Source organism: Marmota flaviventris, chromosome X, assembly GCF_047511675.1.
Source record: "Marmota flaviventris isolate mMarFla1 chromosome X, mMarFla1.hap1, whole genome shotgun sequence".
Classification (NCBI taxonomy): Eukaryota; Metazoa; Chordata; class Mammalia; order Rodentia; family Sciuridae; genus Marmota; species Marmota flaviventris.
This window is the reverse complement of record NC_092518.1, coordinates 12,617,269-12,641,989: the sequence shown is the minus strand read 5'-3', so window position 1 is coordinate 12,641,989 and position 24,721 is coordinate 12,617,269. Positions and strand designations below refer to the sequence as shown.

The following is a 24,721-nucleotide window of genomic DNA, read 5'->3' as shown; positions in this document are numbered from 1 at the left end:
CTGCTCAACCTTTCTTTCCTCTACTTTACTTATCTCCCTTCTATTTTTGTGAGATCCCTTTTTTATTCCTTTTTTTCTCTTGAGCTTCTGCATATAAGAGAAAACATTGAATCCTTAATTTTCTGAGTCTGGCTTATTTCACTTAGCTTGATGTTCTCCAGTTCCATCCATTTACTAGCAAGTGCCATAATTTCATTCTTCTTTATGGCTGAGTAAAACTCCATTGTGTGTGTATGTGTGTGTGTGTGTGTGTGTGTGTGTATTACATTTTCTTTATCTGTTCATCTGTTGGCAGACACCTAGGCTGGTTTCCTAACATGCCTACTGTGAATTGCACTGCTATAAAAATTGAAGTGGCTGATTGCTGATCGCTATAGTATTCTAATTTTAGTTCTTTTGGATAAATACCAAGGAGTGGAATGGCTGGGGTGTCGAGAGCCATCCATGGACTATGTGTGGATCAAATTGGCATTTTCCTATTGAGTAGGAAAATATGGTATTTGGGAACTTCCCATGGCAATTCTGCTAGTAAGAACACCCAGATGGGTGTGAGTTCTATTCATCTCTGCCAGGTCCCACATAGCACTGGAGATGGGGTGACCCACTGTAGCCACATAGCTTCTCAGAGAAGGTGTAGCCTGTCAAGATGCCAATCAACCTGTTCACTGCAAGACATCATGAAGCAAGACTCCACCCCTGAAACCTTATTCCTGTCATTGATGTACCCACTTAAATAAAACGACCCGGAGCTATTTTCTAGTTGTTCAGCTTCAACTGTGTATGCTGGACCTATTAGGTGTTACATGCTTTTTAAAGGTATAATTCTGCTTTGTCTTTTATTTCTTCACTAACTATTTCAGATTTTATTTTCTCAGGTGGCTTATTCCCTCCTATGCAGGAAAAATGACCCTGGCGGGGCACTGGCCGCCTCATTCTCTTAATCATTTCCTTTGTTCTGCAGAAGCATTTTTGTTTGATGGCATCCCACTTATTGATTCTTGGTTTTATTTCTTGAGCTTTAGGGGTCTTATAGAGGAAGGTGGTGCATGCACCTATATAATAGAGTGTGGCTCCCGTGTTTTCTTCTAGCAGTTGCAAGGGGTCTGGTCTAATTCCTAAGTCTTTAATTCATTTTAATTGGATTTTTGTGCTAGGTGAGAAATAGGGCTTTAGTTTCGTTCTTCTACATATGGATATCCAGTTTTCTCTGCATCATTTGTTAAAAAGGCTGTCTTTTCTCCAAAAAATATATTTTTGGCACCTTTGTCAAAAATCAGATGGCTGTAAGTATGTGGGTTTGTCTCTGTGCCTTCTATTCCACTGGTCTTTGTGTCTATTTTGATGCCAATACTGTGCTGTTTTTGCTACCATAGCTCTATAGTATAATTTGAGATTGGCCATCAAATGTTATTGGTATTCAGATGGGGATTGCATTGAATCTGTGTATTGTTTTTGGTGGTGTGGCCATTTTGACAATACTAATTCTGCCTATCCAAAAATATGGGAAGTCTTTCCATCTTCTAAAGTCTTTCAATTTCTTTCTTCACGGTTTTATAGTGTGCATTGTAGAGATCTTTCACCTTATTTGTTCAATTAATTCTCAGGAAATTTTTTTTTAGAATATTGGGAAAGGGATAGTTTTCCTGATTTCTTCAACATCAGAATTCCTGTTGGAATATAGAGAAGCTATTGATTTATAAGTGTTGATATTGTATATTGCTACTTTGCTAAATTCATTTATCAGTTCTTGGAGTCTTCTGGGGGAACTTTTTGGATCTTCTAAATACAGGATTATGTCATCAATAAACAGTGATTGTTTGATTTCTTCTTTTCCTATTTGTATCCTTTAAATTTCCTTATTTTGCCTGATTTCTCTGGCTAGAGTTTCGAGAATTATATTGAATAGAAGTGGTAAAAGTGGACATTCTTGTCTTGTTTCTGATTTTAGAGGAAAAGCTTTCAGTTTTTCTCCATTCAGTCTGATTTTGCTTTGGGTTTGTCTGTGTGCCCTTTATAATATGTGGCCTTTATAATCTATCCCTAATTTCTCCAACATTTTTAAAAAATATTTTTTAGATGTAGATGGACACAATACCTTTATTTTGTTTGTTTACTAATGTTGTTCTAGGGATCGAACCCAGTGTCTCACGCATGCTAGGCAAGTACTCTGCCACTGAGCCATCACCCTAGCCCCTCTACAATATTTTTAACATGATTGATTGCTGTACTTTATCAAAGGCCTTTTCTGCATCTGTTGAGATGATCATATGGTTCTTCTTAATTCTATTTACATGGTAAATTAGATTTATTAATTTGCGTAAGTTGAATCAACCTAGCATCCCTGGGATGAGGCTGACTTGGTCATGGTGTATTATCTTCTTAGTACGTTTTTTAAAAAATATTTTTAGATGTAGGGCTGGGGTTGTAGCTCAGCGGTAGAGCACTTGCCTAGCATGTGAAATACCCTGGGTTTGATCCTCAGCACCACATAAAAATAAATAAATAAAATAAAGGTGCTGTGTCCAACCACAATTAAAAAATAAATATTAAAAAATATTTTTAGGGGGGCTGGGGTTGTGGCGCAGTGGCAGAGCGCTCACCTAGCATGTACAAGGTGCTGTGTTCAATCCTCAGCACCACATAAAAATAAAATGAAGATATTGTGTCCACCTATAATTTAAAAATAAATATTAAAAATATTTTTAGTTGTAGATGGTCACAGTACCTTTATTTTATTTATTTATATGTGGTGCTGAGCATTGGACCTAATGACTCACACATGCTAGGCAAGCACTCTACCATTGACCCACAATTCTAACCCCCTTAATAAGTTTTAAAATGTGATTCATTAATATTTTATTAAACATGTTTGCACCTATGTTTATCAGGGATATTGGTTTGTAGTTTTCTTTCCTCGGTGTGTCTTTGTGTGGTTTTGATATTGGTGTTATACTGGCTTCATAGAATGTGTTTGTGAATGTTTCCTCCTTTTCAATTTCCTGGAATAAATTGAGAAAGACTGGTATTAGTTCTTATGTAAAGGTCTGGTAGAACTCAGCTATGAATCCACCTGACTTGGGCTTGTCTTTTTTGGAAGGCTTTTAGTTGATCTTTCAATTTCATTACTTGACTATTGGTCTGTTTATGTTTTCTGTATCATCCAGGTTCAATTTGGGCAGGTCATATGTGTCTAGAAAGTTGCCAGTGTCTTCTAGATTTTCCTGTTTATTGGAGCATAAATCTTCAAAATAGTTTCTCATGATTCTCTGGATTTTAGAAGTATCTGTGGTGATATGTTCTTTTTCATCTCTAATTTTATTAATTTGGATCTTTTCTTTCTTTTGGTTAGTTTTACCAGGGGTTTATTAATCTTATTTATCTTTTCAAAGAACCACCTCTTTGTTGCATTGATCCTTTGTATTGTTTTATTTTACTCTTATTTCATTATTTTTGGCTTTGATATTTATTATTTCCTATCTTTTACTGATTTTAGAGTCAGTTTACTCTTTTTCTAAGCCCTTGAATTAGAACATCAGCTTATTTATTTGGGATCTACCTTTTTTTAAAAAAATATTTTGTTGTTGTTGATGGACCTTTATTTATTTTTATGAAGTGCTGAGAATCGAACCCAGTGCCCCACACATGCTAGACAAGTGCTCTACCTCTGAGCTATGGCCCCAGTCCGGAATCTGCCTTTTTTAGTGTAGTCACTTGTCATGGTTTAAATGTGGTGTTCCACAAAAGCTCAAATGTGAGACAATGCAGGAGGGTTCAGAGGAGAAATGACTGGGTGTGAGAGTCTTAACCCAACCAGTGAATTAATCCCCTGATAGGCATGAACTGAATGGTAATTGAAGTGTAGGGTGTAGCTGGAGGAGGTGGGAATTGGAGCTTGGCTTTGGGGTGTATATTTTGTATCTGGAGAGTGGAGACTCTCTGCTTCAGGATGACCATGTGGGCTGCTTCCCTCTACCATGCTCTTCAGCCATGATGTTCTGCCTCATTTCGAGCCCTAAGGAATGGAGCCAGCCTTCTATGGACTAAGACCTCTGAAACTGTGAGCCTTCAAATAAACTTTTCCTCCTCTATGTTGCTCTGGTCAGATCCTTTAGTCACGGCAGCAAAAAAGCTGACTAAAACAGCACTCAGTGTAATAAATTTTCCTTTCAGTACTGCTTTCTACTGTCCCATATGTTGTATCTTTGTTTGCATTTGTTTCTAAGAATTTCTTGTTTTTTTCTCTCATTTCTTCTTTGATCTATTCTTCGTTTAAATGAGTATTGTTTAATCTCCTTATGTTTATGTGGTTTCTATTATTTTTCTTGGTGTTGATTTCTAGTTTCATTCCAGTAGATCGAATGCATGGTCTGATAGAATGCATGGGATTATATTCATTATTTTTGTATTTGTTAAGACTTATATTGTGACCTAGAATATGGTCTGTTTGGAAAAAAGTCCATCTGCTGCTGATAAGAAGGTAAATTTGGCTGTTTGGGCGTGAAATATTATGTAGAAGTCTATATGTCCATTTGATTTATCCTGTTATGGAGGTCAGATATATCTTTATTGATTTTTATGCTTTGATGATCTTTCTATTGGTGATAAAGTATGTTGAAATCACCCAGTATTATTGTGTTGTCATCTGGGATTTAATATCAAGGAGTGTTTTTTTCAATGTAATTGGATATGCTAACACTTGAGGCAATATCATTATATTTTCTTGTTGGATTGTTCTCTTTACCAGAATGTAGTGGCCTTTTTCATCTCCTTTGATTTATTTTGCTTGAAACCAACTTTGTCAGATGTGAGAATATCTTCCTCCAGCTTGTTCATGGATTCCATTTGCTTAGAATACTTTTATCTATCCTTTGACCTTGAGTCTGTGAGTCTTTGCCTATGAGATGGGTCTCTTGCAAACAGCATATGGTTGGATCTTTTTTTAATCCATTCTGCTAATCTATGTTTATGTTTTTCTGTCTAGTTATTCCATCATTTTCTAACAAGCATGTGTTGAGGTCTTCAACTATAATTGTGGATTTGTCAGTTTTTGCTTTGTGTAATTTGAGACTGTTATTTGGTATGTAAACACTAGGGTTATTATGACTTCCTAGAGGTTAATAGTTTTATTGTTATATAATATTCTCATTTGTCTTTGGTAACTTTCTTCCTCTGTAGTTATCTGCTACCTATATAGCTAGCCTGCTTCCTTGTTGTATTAGTGTTTACATGGTGTATATCTTTTATTCTTTTACTTTTAACTTACTTATGTCATTGAATTTATAGAGCTTGTAAATAGCATATAGTTATGTCATTTTGGTGGGGGGGTACTGGGGATCAAACTCTTGGTCTCATGCATGCTAGGCAAGCACTCTATGACTGAGCTATTCACCCATCCCCGTTATATCTTTTTTTTTTTTTTTGAAATTTTATTAGTTGTTGATAGACCTTTATTTATTATTTATTTATTTATATATGGTGCTGAAAATTGAAGCCAGTACCTCACACAGGCCAGGAAAGTGCACTACCACTCAGCTCCAGCCCCACATCTTTTTTTTTTTTTAATTTACTTTGTTAATCATTGCCATTTAATTGGTGTGTTCAGACAATTTGCTTTTTTTTTTAAATTTTTTATTGTTGGTTGTTCAAAACATTACAAATTTCTTGACATATCATATTCCACACTTTGATTCAAGTGGGTTATGAACTCCCACCTTCACCCCATACACAGATTGCAGAATCACATCAGTTACACATCCATTGATTTACATATTGCCATACTAGTGTCTGTTGTGCTCCGCTGCCTTTCCCATCCTCCACCATCCCCCCTCCCCACCTCTCCCCTCCCCTCCCCTCCTCTCTCTCTACCCCCTCCACTGTATAACCCTGAGGGTCTCCTTCCATTTCCATGCAATTTCCCTTCTCTCTCCTTTTCCCTCCCACCTCTCATCCCTGTTAAAGGTTAATCTTCTTCTGCTCTTCGTCCCTACTCTGATCTTAGTTACTCTCCTTATATCAAAGAAGACATTTGGCATTTGTTTTTTAGGGATTGGCTAGCTTCACTTAGCATAATCTGCTCTAATGCCATCCATTTCCCTGCAAATTCTATGATTTTGTCATTTTTTAATGCAGAGTAATACTCCATGGTGTATAAATGCCACATTTTTTTTTATCCATTCGTCTATTGAAGGGCATCTAGGTTGGTTCCACAGTCTTGCTATTGTGAATTGTGCTGCTATGAACATCGATGTAGCAGTGTCCCTGTAGCATGCTCTTTTTAGGTCTTTAGGGAATAGACCAAGAAGGGGAATAGCTGGGTCAAATGGTGGCTCCATTCCCAGCTTTCCAAGAAATCTCCATACTGCTTTCCAAATTGGCTGCACCAATTTGCAGTCCCACCAGCAATGTACAAGTGTACCCTTTTCCCCACATCCTCGCCAGCACTTGTTGTTGTTTAACTTCATAATGGCTGCCAATCTTACTGGAGTGAGATGGTATCTTAGGGTGGTTTTGATTTGCATTTCTCTGACAGCTAGAGATGGTGAGCATTTTTTCATGTACTTGTTGATTGACTGTATGTCCTCCTCTGAGAAGTGTCTGTTCAGGTCCTTGGCCCATTTGTTGATTGGGTTGTTTGTTCTCTTATTGTCTAATTTTTTGAGTTCTTTGTATACTCTGGATATTAGGGCTCACCCCATTTTTTAGTTGTAGTTGGACACAATATCTTTATTTTATTTATTTATTTTTATGTGGTGCTGAGGATCGAACCCAGCGCCTTATATGTGCTAGGCGAGCGCTCTACCACTGAGCCACAGTCCCAGCCCCCAGATCATTTGCTTTTAAGGTAATTATTGATGTTGTAAGGTTTAAGTTTTTCATTTTATCATTTTTCTGTTTCTTTCCTCTGTTTTTTCATTGCTCTCATTCTCTTTCTTTCCTTCCAGTGGGTTACTTTTAAAATTTTTTAGTATCCCATCTTGATTTGATTATGATTTTTGAGTGTATTGTTTTGTGAATTTTCCCAGGGGTTGTCTGGGTTACTATATACATATGTGACTTCTCACAGTCTGTTGGTACCAACAATTTACCATTTAGAGTGAAGTGTTGAAACTTTAATTCTTCATAGAATCCTGTGCCTTCCCCGCTTTTAAATATTATTGTCTTAGGTATCAGAATTTTTATTTTGGTTTCAGTCATCTGGCATGATTTAGAAAACTCATGATAGTTTTGTATTTATTTATATTTCTGCTCTTTCTTCCTGTTGCTGAGTAGTATTCAATGGTATAGATTTACTGCAGTTTGTTTAACCATTTACTTGTTGAAGGATGCTCAGGCTGTTTTCAGTTTTTGGCTATAACGAATAAAACTCATGAGGCAGAGGCAGGATTACAAGTTTGAGGCCAGCTTGAACAACTTGGTGTGACCCTGTCTCAAAATAAAAAAAGGCTGGGGATGTAGCTCAGTGATAGAGCACTTGCCTAGCATGTGTGAGGTCCTGAGTTCAACCCTCAGTACTACAAAAACAAAGCAAAACAAAACAAACCCCACAAAGCTGCTAAGAGCACTCATGTGCTAGTTTTTGTGTCAACATGAACTTTTATTTCTTTGGGATAAATGCCCAGGAGTGAAATTACTGGGTTATGTGGTAATTGAAGGTTTGGTTTTTTTTTAAGAGACGGCCAAACTATTTTCCAGTGTGGCTGTTCCATTTTTACATCTCTCCAAACAAAGTATGATCGATCTGATTTCTCTACAAGCGTATTTCTGCTCTCTTTCTACCCTTTCTTCCTTCTTGATGCTCCATGATTCCTACTATGATCAAAATCTTTCTGTTTCAAGATCTTCCTTTAGTCATTCTTTAAGAGTAGAAATTTTGGTGAAAAATACTTAAAAGTTTTTTTTTTTTTGTCTGAGAATGTTTATTTCCCTTTATGCCTGAAGAACAGTTCTAGCTAGATATAGAATTTGTATTGAAGAGCTCTTTTAGCCCTTTTATGTATAGTAATATTGGTAAAAGCAGAAACCAGTATGGAAGACAGCTCTGACAGTGAATTGCTGAACTTCATTGGAGAGTAACAGTGGCCCAGATTTTTCCTTCTCTGTCCCTCCAAATTATGGTGAATCTGAGATGACACCTACTAAAAGTAGTACTATTTAACCTATATTCATCAGCATTTTTGCAGTAGCCTAGTGGAAGCTGTTAAGTTCCTCTTTTGAGGGCTGGTTTTAGGTGGTATTCAATATAATGAATCATTTATTGAGTGAATTTATGTGAAAGGCACTTTGCTAATCAATTGATAGTGCTTCTCACTTATAATGAGCCCATGATGTGTTGATACTTTTATTACCCCCATCCCCAAGGTCACAGAGCAGGTGAGTGACACTTGTAGAACTCTACCCCAGCTCTCTTTGACTTTAAAGCTCATGTTTCTGACCAGTCCACTGTACCACTTGCCAAGCTGTAGTGGCAGACATGAAGGGTCCTTAGACTCTGTGGCTTCTAAGGGCAAGTTTTTCAAATATTTTTTAGTTACTTTGTGCCTTCATTTCTAAGAGCTTATCTCTTATTAATATACTAGAGCAGAGGTCAGCAAACTTTTCCTGTAAAGGGCTAGGTAGTATTGTCTACCACAACTATTTACCTCTGCTGTTGTAAAAGATAGGTCAATGAATGGGTGTGGCTGCACTCCAGTGCTTCTTTATGCACACAAACAGTGGGATCAGCCCATGGACTACAGTTTGTTGACTCCTATTCTAGAGGACAGCCTTTTCCTTTAAATTATTTTGTTGCACAAACTAGAAGAATCTTTGAAAATTATACTTTTTGCACTAAAATGAGCATTCTGGTGCACTATTATTACAATTGCAAACGGTGCAAACTTTCTGAAGGGTAGTTTGTATAAAAATCCATAAAGTATTTATGCTAGTTGATTCAATAATCTCACTTTTATCTGAAGGTATATTAAAAAATTTACATTGAAATTCTGGTATAAGAATGTCCTTTCATATAATGTTGAAAAATTGAAAACAAATAAGCAACAGAAGGGAATTAGGTGATTTCTGGTCTAGTCATGGTATGTGAGGGAGTGAAGCATGATGGTTAAGAATATGGGATCTCAAGTCCCACTGCCAGGTTCAAGTCTCAGCTGTTTGTCTTACTAGCCTTGGACCTTCAGCTACTTTCCTAACCTAAATATTAGTTCCTTCAGCTGTGAACTGACAAAAGTAATAATACTTACTTTATAGAACTGCAAGGATCAAATAGGATAATGCATTTATTTTTATTTTTTAATATTTATTTATTTATTTTAGTTTTTCGGCGGACACAACATCTTTGTTTGTATGTGGTGCTGAGGATCGAACCCGGGCCGCACGCATGCCAGGCGAGCGTGCTACCGCTTGAGCCACATCCCCAGCCCAGGATAATGCATTTAAATCTCTTAGTACAGGGCTGGGTTTTGGCCCAGTGGTAGAGTGCTTGTCTAGCATGTGTGAGGCACTGGGTTTGATCTTCAGCACCACAAGAAACTAAATAAATAAAATCAAGGTTTTTTTTTTTTTTTTTTTTTAAATTCTTTAAAAAAAATCTCTTAGTACAATGCCCCAAACTAAGTGCAATGCAAATGTCACCTATTTGAGAAATCATGATGACGGGGATGCAGAATTTTTAAAAAAATCAATGGATTTTTTTTAAAGAGAGAGAGAGAGAATGAATTTTTAATATTTATTTTTTTTTAGTTATCGGCGGACACAACATCTTTGTTTGTATGTGGTGCTGAGGATCGAACCCGGGCCGCATGCATGCCAGGCGAGTGCGCTACCACTTGAGCCACATCTCCAGCCCAAATCAATGGATTTTTATCAGCAGAACATAACATGTTCTATTAATATCAGAGGGGTCCCTCTTATGTCCCATTCCAGGCACAAAATGTCCCTCAATAGTAACTGCTGCATAATCTACTAACAACATAGATAAATTTGTCCGACTTTTATTTTATTTCAATTAAATGGAATTGTACAATTTAAAAAAGGAAAATAGAAATGCTCAAATTACAATGTTATCTGAAAAGTCAGGATTCAAACTATAAAGTCTGACTTTGATTTTGTGTTAAAAAATACATAGAAAAAGAATAGAAGACATCAGCAAAAGATTATGGTTCAGAATAGTTGGCTTATAAACAGACAGACTTAGATTTGAAAACTGATTTTATAAGTAGTGCAACCTTGTTCAAGTAACTTACCTTTTCTGGGTCTTGGTTTCCTAATCTAATGAGTAGAAATAATTGATAGAGTTGTCAGGACAATGAAACTGAGCCTGTAGATGTACAATATTTGCCTGACATAGAATAGCTGCTACATTTATTTTATTTATTTATTTTTATGTGGTGCTGAGGATCGAACCCAGGGCATCGAGTATGCTAGGCAAGCACTCTACCACTGAGCCACAACCCCAGCCTCAAGACTATAAATCTTGACAATCATTCTTTCACCTGGCTAAACCTGATTTTACAATTTAATGGGTAATGGGTAAAAACTTCTAAAGAATAAAACTTGTCCATAGACTGGTGGACTAAGGCAAGCCTAATTGATTATTGTTGCTTACAATGATTCATAAATTAGATTTTTAGCATGGAAAATTGTTATCAAAAATTAAAGGATGGGCTGGGGTTGTAGCTCAGTGGTAGAGCACTTGCCTGGCATGTGTGAGGCACTAGATTCAATTCTCAGCACCACATATAAATACGTAAATAAAATAAAGGCCCACCAACTAAAAAGTAAAGGAAAAGCCAAATTAATAAAGAAACAAAACCAGGCTTTTCAGTGCTTGCTATTGGCCACACTGAAAGAGGATCTCATGATTAATCCAATCTTGCATTACAGAAATCTGTATTGAGGTCCTGGAACTTATAGGCACTGAGGACACCACAAGGAAGAAATATTCTACCTGCAAGGAGCTCACAGTCTAGAAGGAGGCACATTGATGGCAACAGATAAATTCCAGTCCAGTGTGGTGGTGTTGAGGAAGCTCAAAGAACAGAGCAACTGCTTTAAGGGAGTTTGAGGAGGCTTTGCTAAGGACAGGCATTTGAGCTAGATTCTGAACTCTGTAGCTAGAAGGGCATAGGAGGGCTGTTTTTAATAGAGGGAATAACTTACAGAGAAGATAGACCTGGTAAATAATGTAAATAAACCATGTGCTACAATGTTTGCAATGGCACTATTGTTTCTTTACAGATTGCCTTTTTTAAAGTTCTAACTTATCCATTGGGTTATTAAATGGTCTCAGTATAATGACACTTTTTAAGAAATATCTTTATTTTGTTTATTTATTTTTATGTGTTGCTGAGGATTGAACCTAGTGCTTCACATGTGCGAGGCAAGCGCTCTGCCACTGAGCCACAACTCCAGCCCACTTTTATTTTTCTAAAACACAAAGACCTCAGCATTGACACCCCAGGTCAGTGTTTTAGGAGCCCTCACACTAGAGGAAATGAGATAAATCAACAAAGCATCCTCATTGGGTAGAACTTCTAAACTCTTAGAGGTAGAGACAAGAATGACAGGAAGAGAAAAGTCCATATTTATTCCAAATAAAAAATTTTTATTCACCTCTATGTTAATTTCATCTCTAATTTTTACAAATACTTTCTGCGGTTTGCAGAATATTTGGCAGCAACTTTCCCCAACTATGATTTCAGTGAATATGGAAAAGATTGGAAATATTGTCTTTCTGATATCAGTTCTCTGATCCATTATTTGTATTCTGAAGCCAAAGGAACTTCAGTAAGTAATTTTTCATCTAAATATGGTGACTGCTACATAAGTTCATGCTGTATACAACTCCAGAACTGATAGCACTATGCACAGGGTCTTCAGGCCATGTGTTAGACATCTTGTTTACTTCATTTAGTGAGCAGGAGATGTTCTTCCAAAAGCATACTGCCTGTTTATTTTGTTATTTGATATTTATATGCCATAAAATAACTTAAAGATAAGTGTAATGTTATAATTAGGACATTTGAAGCTAAGGGCTACACTAAAAAAAAGTTTCAGCTACAAAAATGTTTAGCAAATCATTTTCAGTATCTCACTGAGTAACAAAGAAAAGCCAGCTGTGTGTTCCTTGGATATTTCAGTGGTGGCTAAAGACTGCACAGGAGAAAATGCAGGCCCTTCCTTAATTGTTCATTTCCAGGAATGGAGTACCCCAATGAAAATAATTCATGTCATGAGATTAAAGTATCACAGATATTTAATACCCTATATACTTATATAGTAACAGGAACCTGGTTTCTTTCTCATCCATTCTATCTTCAAAGTCCATTAGAGATTTATTTTTACCCTAAATGGGCCATTAGAGAAGAGTGTCATATCTATTGACTTTTCCTGATGAAGCATTTAACTTAGTGACAATTCCTAATTTCCACCAACCTCTCTGAAATACCCACTTTATTCTTACCATTCTTACTATAGTCACTCCTGTCCCTCTAGTGTAAGTTGATAGAAACTATTTGCCAAGAATATTTGTAGCTGAGCTTATGTTTTCCTGGTAAACGGCTTGATTTCAGTGATAGCTCAAGCACCATCTGTCTGAAACCAGATCTGCTTATTTTTAACATTCCATTTTATAGCCTTCAAAAACTGCACCCTAACCAATTTGCATATAAAATTAAGATACTGCCTGGAAAATGGTAATTTGCATATTTGCTTAGGCATCAGAAGAGAATCCATCTGCCAGGTGCCTGCTGTATGCTAGACAAGAGACTAGATAGGTCCTTGCCTCTCAATGTGGGTACACAGCCCAACAGCAGCAGCAGTGGTCCTAGACAACTTGGAAAAAGTGTGGGCTTGGGTTCTACGTCATATTCACTGAGGCAGAATTTATATTTTAACATGATAACCGCCCCCATGTGATTTTGTGAGCATACTGAAGTTTGAGAAACTTTAACCTAAGCAGTAGTTCCTGCCCCTGGTGCGTATTAGAAACACAGGAGACACTTTTAAAAAATGTTTCTCATGTCTGAGCTCCCCTTGCCTACCACCAGAGATTCTGGTTTAATTTGTCAAGGGTCAGACCCAGCACATTTGCTTTTTGAGAAAAGATCCCTAGGGTAATTCAGATGTACAGCCAGATTTGAAAGCTACCAGGGAAAGAGAAAACAAAGCATTAAAAGCACCCCCCCCACCAAAAACCAAACCAAAACAACAAAAAGAAAAAAGCCCAAAAGTTGTCATCCCTAAGAAGCACATTTACTTGTTAATTTATGGAATAAATAATATCTCATATTTATTTTGTGCCAGCAGTTATTGTTCATTCCATTAGACAGAGCTAACAAGTCCCCTGAGAACAGGGAGTCATGGGAGAATCAAGTCAAGGGAAAATCCACACCTCAGTTTCCTTTCAGATAGTATTGAGGCACACACAGTATTCATATGGTGTCAGCCCACCTTTTTAGAGGTAGTTGCTTCCCTATTAACCTAGGGGGCCTGGTAGAAGTTGGCAGATGCACATATTTCTTCCCTGTGGGACTTGGTTTATAGATACCAAAACTGTAGACAAAAATAAAGACCCTGCCAACCCCAATATTCCAGCGTCTGCAAACTTGAATGATGGAAGGAATGGTGATTGGTGGCAAGGGCAGTTCTCAGTTGCTTCAGCAGACAACTGCCTCAGAAACAAGAGATAATGGGAATTCTGAGCAGAACAGTAATGCTAACTCTGAAGGCATTGATAGTACACTGGTTCTCCTAAAGCACTGTGTGAATTTCAAATGTTGGATTAATGAGCTAATGAAATAGAGATGCCTAGTTCTAAAACTGATAATTTTTTAACGTTAAGCGTAATTTCTTACTTTTCTTGTGGAGAGCAGCCCTTTGCTGACTTTTGACTAGTGTAAGCTCTTGGATGAGACATCATCATGAACACAAATCATAAAAAATGCTGGTGAGGATGTGGGGGAAAGGAACACTGGTGGGAATGTAAATTGGTACAACCTCTATGGGAAATCAGTATGGAGATTCCTCAAAAGATTAGAAATGAGGGTCTGGGGATGTGGCTCAGTGGCAGAGTGCTTGCCTAGCATGCATGAGACCCTGGGTTCAATCCCCAGCACTGCCAAAAGAAAAAAAAAAAAACTAAAAGACGAGGAATGGAACCACTATATGATCCAGCAATAACCACTTCTCAGCATTTTCCCCCTAAAAAGTCAGCATACTGTGCATATTCATGTTTACAATTCACAATGACCAAAGTTATGAAACCAGCCTAGATGTCCATCAACAGATAGAGGGATAAATAAAATGTTATATATACAATGGAGTTTTATTCAGCCGTAAAGAACAACAAAATGATATCATTTGCAGGGAAATGGATGGAACTGGATAGCACAGTGTTGAGCGAAATAAGCCAGAAAGTCAAGGATTGTATGTTATCTCTCATATGTGGAATCTAGAGGGAAAAAGTATTTTATAAAAGGAACCTCAGGGGCTGGGTGTTGCTCAGTGGTAGAGCACTTGCCTGGTATGTGTGAGGCCCTGGGTTTTGTTCCCTGTACCACCAAAAAAAAAAAAAAAAAAAAAAAAAGGAACCTCAGGAAAATAGAAGGGAGACCAGTAGAGTTGAGGAAGGAGATCAGGGTAAGGGAGATGGAGAAGAATAGGGCAGGTGCTAGTGCTAGGGAGTGAATTGATCAAATTATGTTATGTGCATGTACAAATAAGTAACAATGAATCCCACTATTATGTATATAATCATAATCACCAATTAAAATTTTTTTAAAGATTTAGTCAGTCTGTTTCCACAGTACACAACCTTAACAAATACAGCAGTTAGAGTACTATTATAATGGAAAAAAACAGAATATAAATATATATCACTTCAATAATTCTGTCTGAACAAGATCCCAGGTAGTATTCTACTGAGGGTTATTTATTTGGGATTTTTTCTGTTTTTGTTTGTTCGTTTGTTTTCGTATTGAGGATTGATTCCAGGGACACTTTACCACTGAGCTACATTCCTAGTCCTTTTTATTTTATTGTATTTTTTTGTTTTGAGACAGGGTCTCTCACTAAATTGCTAAGGCTGGCCTTGAACTTAGAATTATCCTGCCTCAGACTAATGAGTACCTGGGATTCCATGTGTATAACACCTAGCTCAGCTCTTTTTGATTTTTTAAATATAGGCACTATGTTATGTATAGCTATAAATTTACCTCTTAAAACCACCTTCATTGTGTCTCAGAGATCCTGATATATTGACTCTCTATTCTTCTTTGATTCTAAAAATTTTAAAATTTCTCCCTTATTTCCTCTATATCTAGTCATTGTTCAAAAGTGTATTATTCTTTCTCTATGTATTTATGTAATTCCTACATTTTTTCTTTCTGTTGATTTCTAATTTCATTCTATTATCATCTAATAAGATACAAGCAATTATATAATTTTTAGTATTTACTGAGACTTGTTTTGTATCCTAAAATATCTATTTTGGAGAAGTTTCCATAAGCAGCTGAGAAGAAAGTAAGTTGAACTATTGTTGGTTGAAATACTCTATAAATGTCTGTTAGTTCCCATTTGATTGATAATATTTTTTAGGCCTGAAGAGTCTTTACTGATTTTGTGTCTGGATTACCTATCTGTAAGAGAGATGTGATGAAATTGCCTAGTTTTATTGTATTGGGATCCATCTGAGTCTTTTTTTTCTTTGTTAAAATTTGTTCCATGGGTCTGGAGTTGTGGCTCAGTGGTAAAGCACTTGCCTAGCATGTATGAGGCACTGGGTTCAATTCTCAGCACCATATATAAACAAATAAAATAAAGGTCCATTGACAACTAAAAAAAAACAATAAAATTTTTTCTTTTTTTTGTACATGACAGTAGAGTGTATATTGACGTATTATACACACATGGAGTATAATGTATTCTAATTGGGATCCCATTCTTGTGGTTTATAGGATGTGAAATTTCACTCGTGGTGAGAAATACTATATTCTTTTTCTCTTTGCAATGTTTCAGTACTTTTTTTTGCATTTTTATTTGTTCTTTTTAGTTTTACATGAAAGTAGCCATTTGAGTCTTTATATGAGTAGTATTTTTAATATAATTAGATGCACTGACATTTGGGGATTAGATACTGTCATTATTTCATGTTATTGGATTATTTCTTTTACCAGTATGAAGTGACCTTCTTTGTATCTTACGATTAATTTTGGCTTGAAGTCTTTTTTTGTCAGATTTGAGAGTAGCTACACCTGCTTGCTTTCTGTCTCCATTTGTATGGAATATATTTTTCTATCCTTTCCCTGTGGGATAACTTTGAAACACCTGTGGATGCCTTTGCCTGTAAGATGAATCTCTTGCAAACAACATATATTTTGGTCTTGTTTTTTAATCTACTCTGTCCAGACTAGCTAAATTAAATAATAAAAATCATCTGACAATTAGCTCTTATATTTAAAGAAGTGAAAAATGACTGAGCTTCTTTTTAAAAAATTTTTATCTGTTCTTTTTTTCTATGACTGAGCTTCTGGTAGGCAGGATCCAGAGTGGCCCCAAACTTTTGAGAAAGATAAAGGATCTCAATTTGGGAGCTTGGGTTGTAGGTCTCTAACCCTGACTTTGCTATAACAGGGAATAGGGCAACTAAGTGCAATGTAAGACAGTTAGCCACCACAGTTTGTGTGAGGTTGTTATACTATTCTATTTTTAAAAATTGGAAACTATTTAAAAGGGGGGTAAAAAAGCTCTCATGATTAACATACCTTAAAAAACTATTTGTGGCCATTTACATTTTCTTTCAGTTTTCTTTTTCTTATGAGCATTTTAAACATTATGGTCTCTATATATAATTGCCTTCTAACATGATATGTATATATTTTTTCTCAAGATTCTATACTCTTCATAATCATTGCTCTTAGTAAGTTTAAGACAGTCCATTGAGTTAAGTATCCCAGTGTGTTTATCTAATCCCCTCTTTGTTTTTTGGTTTGAGGGTTTTGGGGAAATAGATCATCAATCACACTACAAAAAAATTTATCTTCATTTGGGTGACTTTTTTTTATAATTTAGATTATCTTCTTAGGTTCTTAGAAATTAAATTATTAGGTTAAAGTATTAACTTTATTTCTGACCCTTGATAAATATTAGTAGGTTAATCTTCCAGAGTTAAGTCCTTAGACCCACTGAGTGAGTTTCTAAGTAATCTCTCTTGCTGTATGTTGAATCTGGATGATTTAACAATTTATACAGCCACCTGTTAAATGACAGATGTTCCAAGATAAAAACATGCTTGTTGACTTGTAAGAATATTTCTCTAATATGTTTTCATCAACAAATAATTCTGTATTTTATGCGAAATAGAACATTAAATTTTAATCACTATGAACTGTAAAGAAATGATGACAATTAAGATATAGAGTAAAATAAAAATAAGCTTAACTTGCTTCTTAAGATATCTAAATCTGCAGTTTGTTGACTTTTTTTGGAGTGGGGGTACTGGGAATTGAACTCAGGGGCACTCAACCACTGAGCCATATTCCCAGCCCTTTTTGTATTTTATTTAGACACAGGGTCTCACTGAGTTGCTTAGCACCTTACCTTGCCATTGCTGAGGCTGGCTTTGAACTCGTGATCCTCCTGCCTCAGCCTCCTGAGCTGCTGGGTTTAAAGGCTTGTGTTCCTGTGCCTAGCTTATTTGTTTATTTTTATGTGGTGGTTTATTTTTATGTGGATCAAATCCAGTACCTCAAACATGCTAGGCAAGTGCTGTACCACTGAGCTACAGCCCTAGCCCAAGGCTTCAATTCTTTTAACCTCTCAAATGCTCGAGCCAAAAATTTTAGAAAAATCACTTTCTTTCAGAGCCTTTTAAAAGAAATGCAACCTAACATCTGCCATGGAAACTGACATTGTTTTCTTTTGCTTCTAGGATATTTTGGAAATCCATCTAGAAATATACAGATACCACATTCAGTAATGGAGGTGGCAAGAGCCAAGCCTCGCCCAGAGCTGTCAGCCAGATACCTTATTCGCAACCTGTTCACAGAAGAAGTGCTGATCAGAAGTAATGTGTATGGCAGTGTGGGGCATGGCATGTGTGCCCTTAACCCCAATAGGATTAATGCTCTCCGAGGTTAGTTACATGTAGAGTGTTAGAATAAATGTGAGTCACTTGTGTTAGAGAAGAAGGTCAGGAAGAATCCATTCAGTTTGTATATGTTTTAAAGAGAGATGGAGCTTGTCCAAAGTACCTCGTTAGGTAACAAAAGGTTCATGAATTGTATTTCTCTTTGCCTTTGTGTTCTTAGGGCTAATTGCCTTGCCTTAAATGGCTCTACTAGTACAGGAAAGGGGTTATTGACTTAATTCCCTGCTCTGGCTTGCCAGGGATGTAGATACTCAAACACCTTCATTAACTGGGGCTTAAGGCTGAAGCTAGGGCTGGGAATGATACCTCAGTGGTACAGCACTTGTCTAGCACGTGCAAAAATGGGTGTGTGGTTTCCCTTCCCAGCACCACAAAAATGGGTGTGTGTGTGTGTGTGTCAAAGCTGAAAAGTTTCATCTTTATCAAATTACAGAAGTGTCAACAATACCACAATAGGCTAATTTGCTATTTTTTTCCTACTATATGTTAGCATAGTGTAGTCTCTGTGACATATATAAAAGAAGTAAGAAAGCTTCCAAAATCATTTCTGTGGAATCTTAAATTTGGACAAAACAGGAAGCAAAATATTTCTTATTTGTGTCACTGGTACCTAGCAAAGCATAGCTCTGAACCCCACCTGATCTCATTTGGTTCCTTCCTCATACCACACAATTTCATATCCAGCACATTGGAACAACACTGGTGTTTTATTCCAGAGAAACGTGGATTACAGCTCCTTTTGTTGTCATCTGACCTGTTTTTTTTTTAACCTTTAAAAAACTTAATGTTTGGCTGTGGCTGTGGCTCAGTGGTAAAGCACTTGCCTAGCACGTGTGAGGCACTGGGTTCAATCCTCAGCACCACATAAATAAATAAAATAAAGGTATTGTGTTCATCTACAACTAAAACAATATATTTTTTAAAAATTGATGCAACCCATAGTAAGAAATACATCTAACATGGTGACTCAGTACATATGTGTGTACATATGTGTGGTTTTTTTTTTAAATGAAGCAAAAGTTTCAGAAGCAATACTTACTCTTTTCATGAGAGTTGCATTCCAGTGTTTTCTGTTCTATTACATTTCTTTAAAAAGCACTACTGTCATTGATTTTATAACTCAGTAATTGTTTACAACTTATAATTGAACATCACTGAGCTGACCTACCAGGAAAAAAATCCCAAATCCAGTTCCTCTTATCTTAAGGTAAAAAATGGGTTTTAGCTAATTTGGAAGTTAATGTGTTTATAGATGATATAGTGTCTTTCTAATTAAACATTTCTGGTACTGGAGATTAAACCTAGGTGTGGGTTAATTTTGAGACAGGGTCTTGCTGAATTGCTGAGGCTGGCCTCGAACTTGGGATCCTCCTGCTTAAGTTTCCTGAGTCTCTTTGATTACAGGCATGTGCCACTGCATTTGGAATCTAATTAAATATTTTTAATGTGAGGGAAAAGTGTGACTTTAAAAGTTCTTTAATATCTGTAATTTTTAAAAAAAATTGATGAAAAACATTTCTTTGTGTATTTCATTTTATCTCTTATTGAATTTTATTAAAATCAAGATGTCTCCTGCAATAAAAAATATTCAGCAGGAATTTGACATACTGTTCACATAGGGCATATATTAGCAGATTTCCCATAAAAGTCAAAACTTCTATTGCTTTGTAGAAGGTCAGTCACGTGAGTTATTTCAGCAGAAAGAAAACAGTGGAGTCATTGTTGTCCCTAGGGGCAAAGCCAGTCCAAAAGATTGGAAGCAAACAAGAAAGCATATTTCACTTTAATATAAGTATAAAATGAACTTGGAGAACTGAAAGAGTCAGAACAAAGGTTGAGTGACCAGAGATGAGAAGAGATGCCTGCACTAGAGGAAGGCCTGAGCTTATGGCTTCTGATGTAATCTATGAAAATATCACTTCATCATAAACTATTTCAAACACCCTGAGATGTACAGAGAAGAATGTAATAATATAATCAATCCTTGTGTACCCATTGCCAATATAGACATTTTTAAAATAATTAAGCTTTACTGATATAATTAAGACTCCAAGCCCATCATCCCTGTTCCTTCTCTTCCTCCCCAGAAGTAATCACAGCCCTGCAGTTGGAAATATCATTCTCATGCTACCTATGTTAATAGAGCCGTAAATGATATATAATATTCTGTATTTGTTTTGATGTATATAAGTGGAGATATACAGTATGTATTCTTTTGCATATTTTAAATCATTCAACATTTATGTTTTAGAGACCTGTTCATACATTTTAACTGATGATCAATATCCCATTGAGTGAATAAACCAATTTATTCTATTCTAATAACATTTCTTATCCTAAGATTTTGATATCTTGGGGGAACATGGTAGTCAAAGGTAACTATGTCCACTAGTCATAGATTTTATATAAGGAACTGTGTCATGAGAGATTCAGTACCACCTGAGGACTCTAGAGAATAGTTGATATGGAGAAAGTTAGTAGGCTACAGATTTGCAATTGGGGAACAGCCCTCACTCCTTCCATGTCTGTATGGTAGAACTGTAAAATCTTAGCAGTAAGTACTTTATAGGCCCTTTAATACTACATCCCTCTCAGAGCAGGAATTCCCATCTTAGCTTTGACATCATCTACCCTGGGCTTAAATTCTTGCATTGATGAGGTGCCTTCTTTCTCAATTCACTACACTTCAAAAGAGTTTCAATTTATAGGAAAGTTCTTCCTTATAGTGATGCAAAATGTTCCTTCCTATAAGTCACACACATGCCCTAGATATCGCTTCCAGAGCTCAGTAAAGTCAATCAAGTCACTTCACAAGCTGGGCCTTCAAGTAGTTAAAGACAGCTATTACTTCCTGCTGGAGTGTTGGGAGATAATATCCCCTCCCCCTTCATGCTCCTTCAAGTTCAAAACAAAGTGAGAGACAGATACTTGAATCAAGCAGGTGAAGATAAAAATAGCAGCTTATATGATTTTCGAGTCTTGATTCTTGAATCATACAAGTCCAATTCTTCTAGACTTTCCAATGTGGAGATCTCTCCACATGGAATCATGAAGGTTGGAGAGGAGGTATTCTACTTAATCTTTTCCTTCTTAAGTCTTATGCCTTTATCACTATTTCCTTCTGTAATTCTTTACCTAAATGTTTTCCTGATTCTTCATGATCAGATTCAGTAACAGCCTTCAAATGTGCTCAAATCAACCCAGAAACAGTAGCATTATTACCTATGAATCTTAAAATGGCATTTGTTAACTTTTAAATTTATGGTCACCTAAGACCCCTAGGTCTTTTTTTTTTCTAAATAATGACATTTACTTAGTATTTATATTGTTAGTATTTAGGCTGTTACCATTTCCACTATTTCTATGTTTAACCTAAGTATAGTATTTCAAAGTTATTTTTCTTACCCTTTGTTCAATTAGGTCAGCTTAGGTCAGCATTCCCCAAACTGTGTTTCCTAAAGACAGCTGCATGTTAATGGGTGTTTCAAGAATAAAGTGCTTTTTAGTTAGATGGTCAGGAAAGACTTTAAACTGGCAAACTCCCCAAGGATTTAGTGGACCCTCAGTTTTTTTTTTTTTTTTTTTTATCCGGGATTGAACTCAGGGGCACTCAACCACTGAGCCACATCCTCAGCCCAATTTTGTATTTTATGTAGAGACAGGGTCTCACTGAATTGCTTAGTGCCTTGCTTTTGCTGAGGCTGGTTTTGAGCTCCCATCCACCTGCGTCAGCCTCCTGAGCTGCTGGGATTACAGGCATGTGCTACCGCTCCTGCTGGGCCCTCAGTTTTAAAGCATATTTTAAATTCCGTTGGCTGTCAAGCCCAGCAGGTCTCCCCAGTCCTGGCCCTCTGTTGTTTTATGCACTGACACCTCCCTCATTTGTGTGCCCCAGCAGCACAGCTGCACCTATAACCTTTCAATCAGTGAAAGTTGCTGCTGTGAGGCATCTTGACTGTGATTTTCCAGAACATTTAATGTGCTCATGGGCAGTGTAAATCCCCAAGTGGGGACTAACTCCAAAGCATCACATTCCCCGTTTGCCCAATCAGAACCTTTTCCCCAAGAAACTTCTTTTTAGGACTTGTGTTTCAGAGAACACATTTTGGGAAACAGCAACCCATTTTGGCCCTTTGCCACCTGTAGTGAGCTTTGCAAGTGCTGTATTTGTCTTCCAGTGTGTAAATTATCCATCCCAACTTTGCTGTCATAGGCACATGGGATAAGCCTTTCCCTAATGAGCCTGATACCGAATCCAGTGACCTTCCAGCAAATCTTCTTTCAGGCTACTATTGACCTATCAGATAGTCCTTTGGGTATGAAAGCCTTTTATTAAATTTGACACATGCCTTGCTAAAAAATTGGGATATGCTGTCTTAATGCATTGTTCTGATTTAGCAGCCAATTAATCTTATTGAAAACCAATTGAGATTTATGTCACCAACTAATGCCAACCTGTAGAGATCACCGGATTCTATCCTAAGTGCTTAAAGGCACTGAGGTAATTATCTAAAAATATCTAGGGCAACTCTGTTCTTCTAAATAAGCACCTCTTTTGTCTTTCCCTTTGTCTGTCCTCCCACTTATCTCTAAGAGTGCTCCTTGAATTGTATCACTCTCTCACCTTCTCTTATTCAAGTCTTCCTCTAATTGCAAGATTCCAAAAGCCTTATTCTTTTTGTCGGAGATAAATCTAGCAGTAGCAAAAAAGTTAGCAGTTACAACTTCTTGTGTCTCCAAGACTGAAGACACCACAGCCTCTTGTGCATTACAAAGGCTTATAATACCTTTATTTGAGAAAATGGATATGTTTGATATATTTAAGAATAAGGGCCAAACACTGTGGTGTATGCCTGTAATCACAGTGGCTTGGGAGGCTGAGGCAAGAGGATCTTGAGTTGAGAGTCTGCCGCAGCAACTTAGCAAGGCACTAATAAGCAACTTAGTGAGACCCTGTCTCAAAATTAAAAAAGGGCTGGGGATGTGGCTCAGTAGTTAAGTACAACTGGGTTAAATCCGCAGTTTAAAAAATAAAAATTAAAAAAAAAAAGAATAAAACGTTGATCTTGGGTACTTAAAGCAGTAGAAGATTTCTATTTGTGTAGGTAGAGCAAGATCATGGGAGATTATTGTAAATGTACTTTAAGGATAGTACTATTTTGTATTATCCCTTTAGATTAGAAGATTTGTTCAGCTTACTTAATAATGGTTGTAGTCCATTTGATTTAATTAGTGAAAGTCTTAAAGACCCTAGGCTGGGGATAGCTCATTGGTAAAGTGCATTCTTAGCAAGCATGAAATCCTGAGTTTGACCCCCAACACAAGAAAAGCAGAAGAATTAAGGGTGAATAAATGAATGAATTAATTTCTCTGAGCAGTGATTTTTAAATAATTGTTCTGTTTTGGAATTTTACCACCAGAGTTTCTCCAGGACAACTATAAGACATGTGATCTATCGGAAACTGGATATGATTGGAAGCTGTGTGTGACAGCCATCAACAGCTGTATCCGAAGTCTTAGACATGACTTCAAGAAATCCACGGCCAAATCACAGAAGTTTCCAGCAGTGGCTTCTTCCACAGAGTCAGAGCAAAGAGATTCTGACCTCACCGACTCAAGCACTTAAACATCAACAATCCCACTTTGTTTAAAATGTTAGATCTTTCTATAAGTTCCCCAAGTTATAATTCCCAAATTAGCCTATTATAGCAACAAAGTAGTTTTGCATTTATCCCTGAAGAAATGGCCAAGCTTTTTTTTTTTTTTTTTTTCTGCCTGCAAGGGTTGCTGAATTGCAGTAGGAAGATATGAATGTTTTGTCTCCGGACAAAGTGATTGGCAATATGCTGCCACAAATCTCTGATTGAGGGAATAGTAGGAAACTTTTCCCTAAAAATCATTCTCTTTGCTGTTTGAATGCACAACAATAATAATATGCTTTAGCACTTAATGATAGGCAAAATCTGAGCATTAGTAAAGCACATATAGATAGATAGGTAGGGAGCTATAGTTGGAGGTGTAAATCACAATTTGCTTAGTAAGTTTTTTGTAGTAGACATTCCGTATTTGCCAAGTGAGTTGAAACTACAGAGCTTAGGTGTGAACTCTGCTGATTTAGAAGGGAGATATGGTTTACATATGTACAAAACACCCAAAGTGGCTTTCTTATATATCCATCAAAATCCTAGGATTGGTATCACATTTGTTTGACCTAAGCCTTCCAGAGAGAAGACCCATGTTCTTTTGATTTACTTTTAATAAGAATAACATTCTTTTAATTATCATTGTTTTTTGTCAAAGAAGTTCACTCAAGGTGGGACTCTCTGTCTCCTCCTAAGTGATTTTAATTTAAGAATATATCACTATGAACAATAAAAATATAACCAAATTCAGACACTGACATTATTCTTCGTTTTCAAAGTGTCTGGGTGAAGGTTTTCATGTGTTTGTCATGTTTTACTGATAGATTCTACTATTTGGAGTGCATATATCTTTAAATTTTAACAATGTTTAAATGAAAGAAAATATTGATCAGAAATTTAATTAGATAAAAGTGATCTTAAAGGATATTGGTGGGAC

The 24,721-nt window shown here is 36.6% G+C and overlaps 1 protein-coding gene and 1 non-coding gene across 2 annotated transcripts in view; both read left to right on the top strand.

The window, feature by feature from the left end:
• Bend2 (BEN domain containing 2) overlaps nucleotides 1-23,768 on the top strand; it is a 60,796-nt gene extending 37,028 nt beyond the window's left edge. Inside the window, 5 exon segments of the mRNA XM_071606673.1 lie at nucleotides 7,985-8,039; nucleotides 8,041-8,141; nucleotides 11,660-11,785; nucleotides 17,924-18,127; nucleotides 23,563-23,768. Of these exon segments, the coding sequence (XP_071462774.1) occupies nucleotides 7,985-8,039; nucleotides 8,041-8,141; nucleotides 11,660-11,785; nucleotides 17,924-18,127; nucleotides 23,563-23,768 (692 nt within the window).
• Trnaa-agc (transfer RNA alanine (anticodon AGC)) lies at nucleotides 14,045-14,116 on the top strand. Its single transcript has one exon. It is a non-coding gene; the product is annotated as a tRNA-Ala (tRNA).
• Nucleotides 23,769-24,721: the final 953 nt, after the last annotated feature.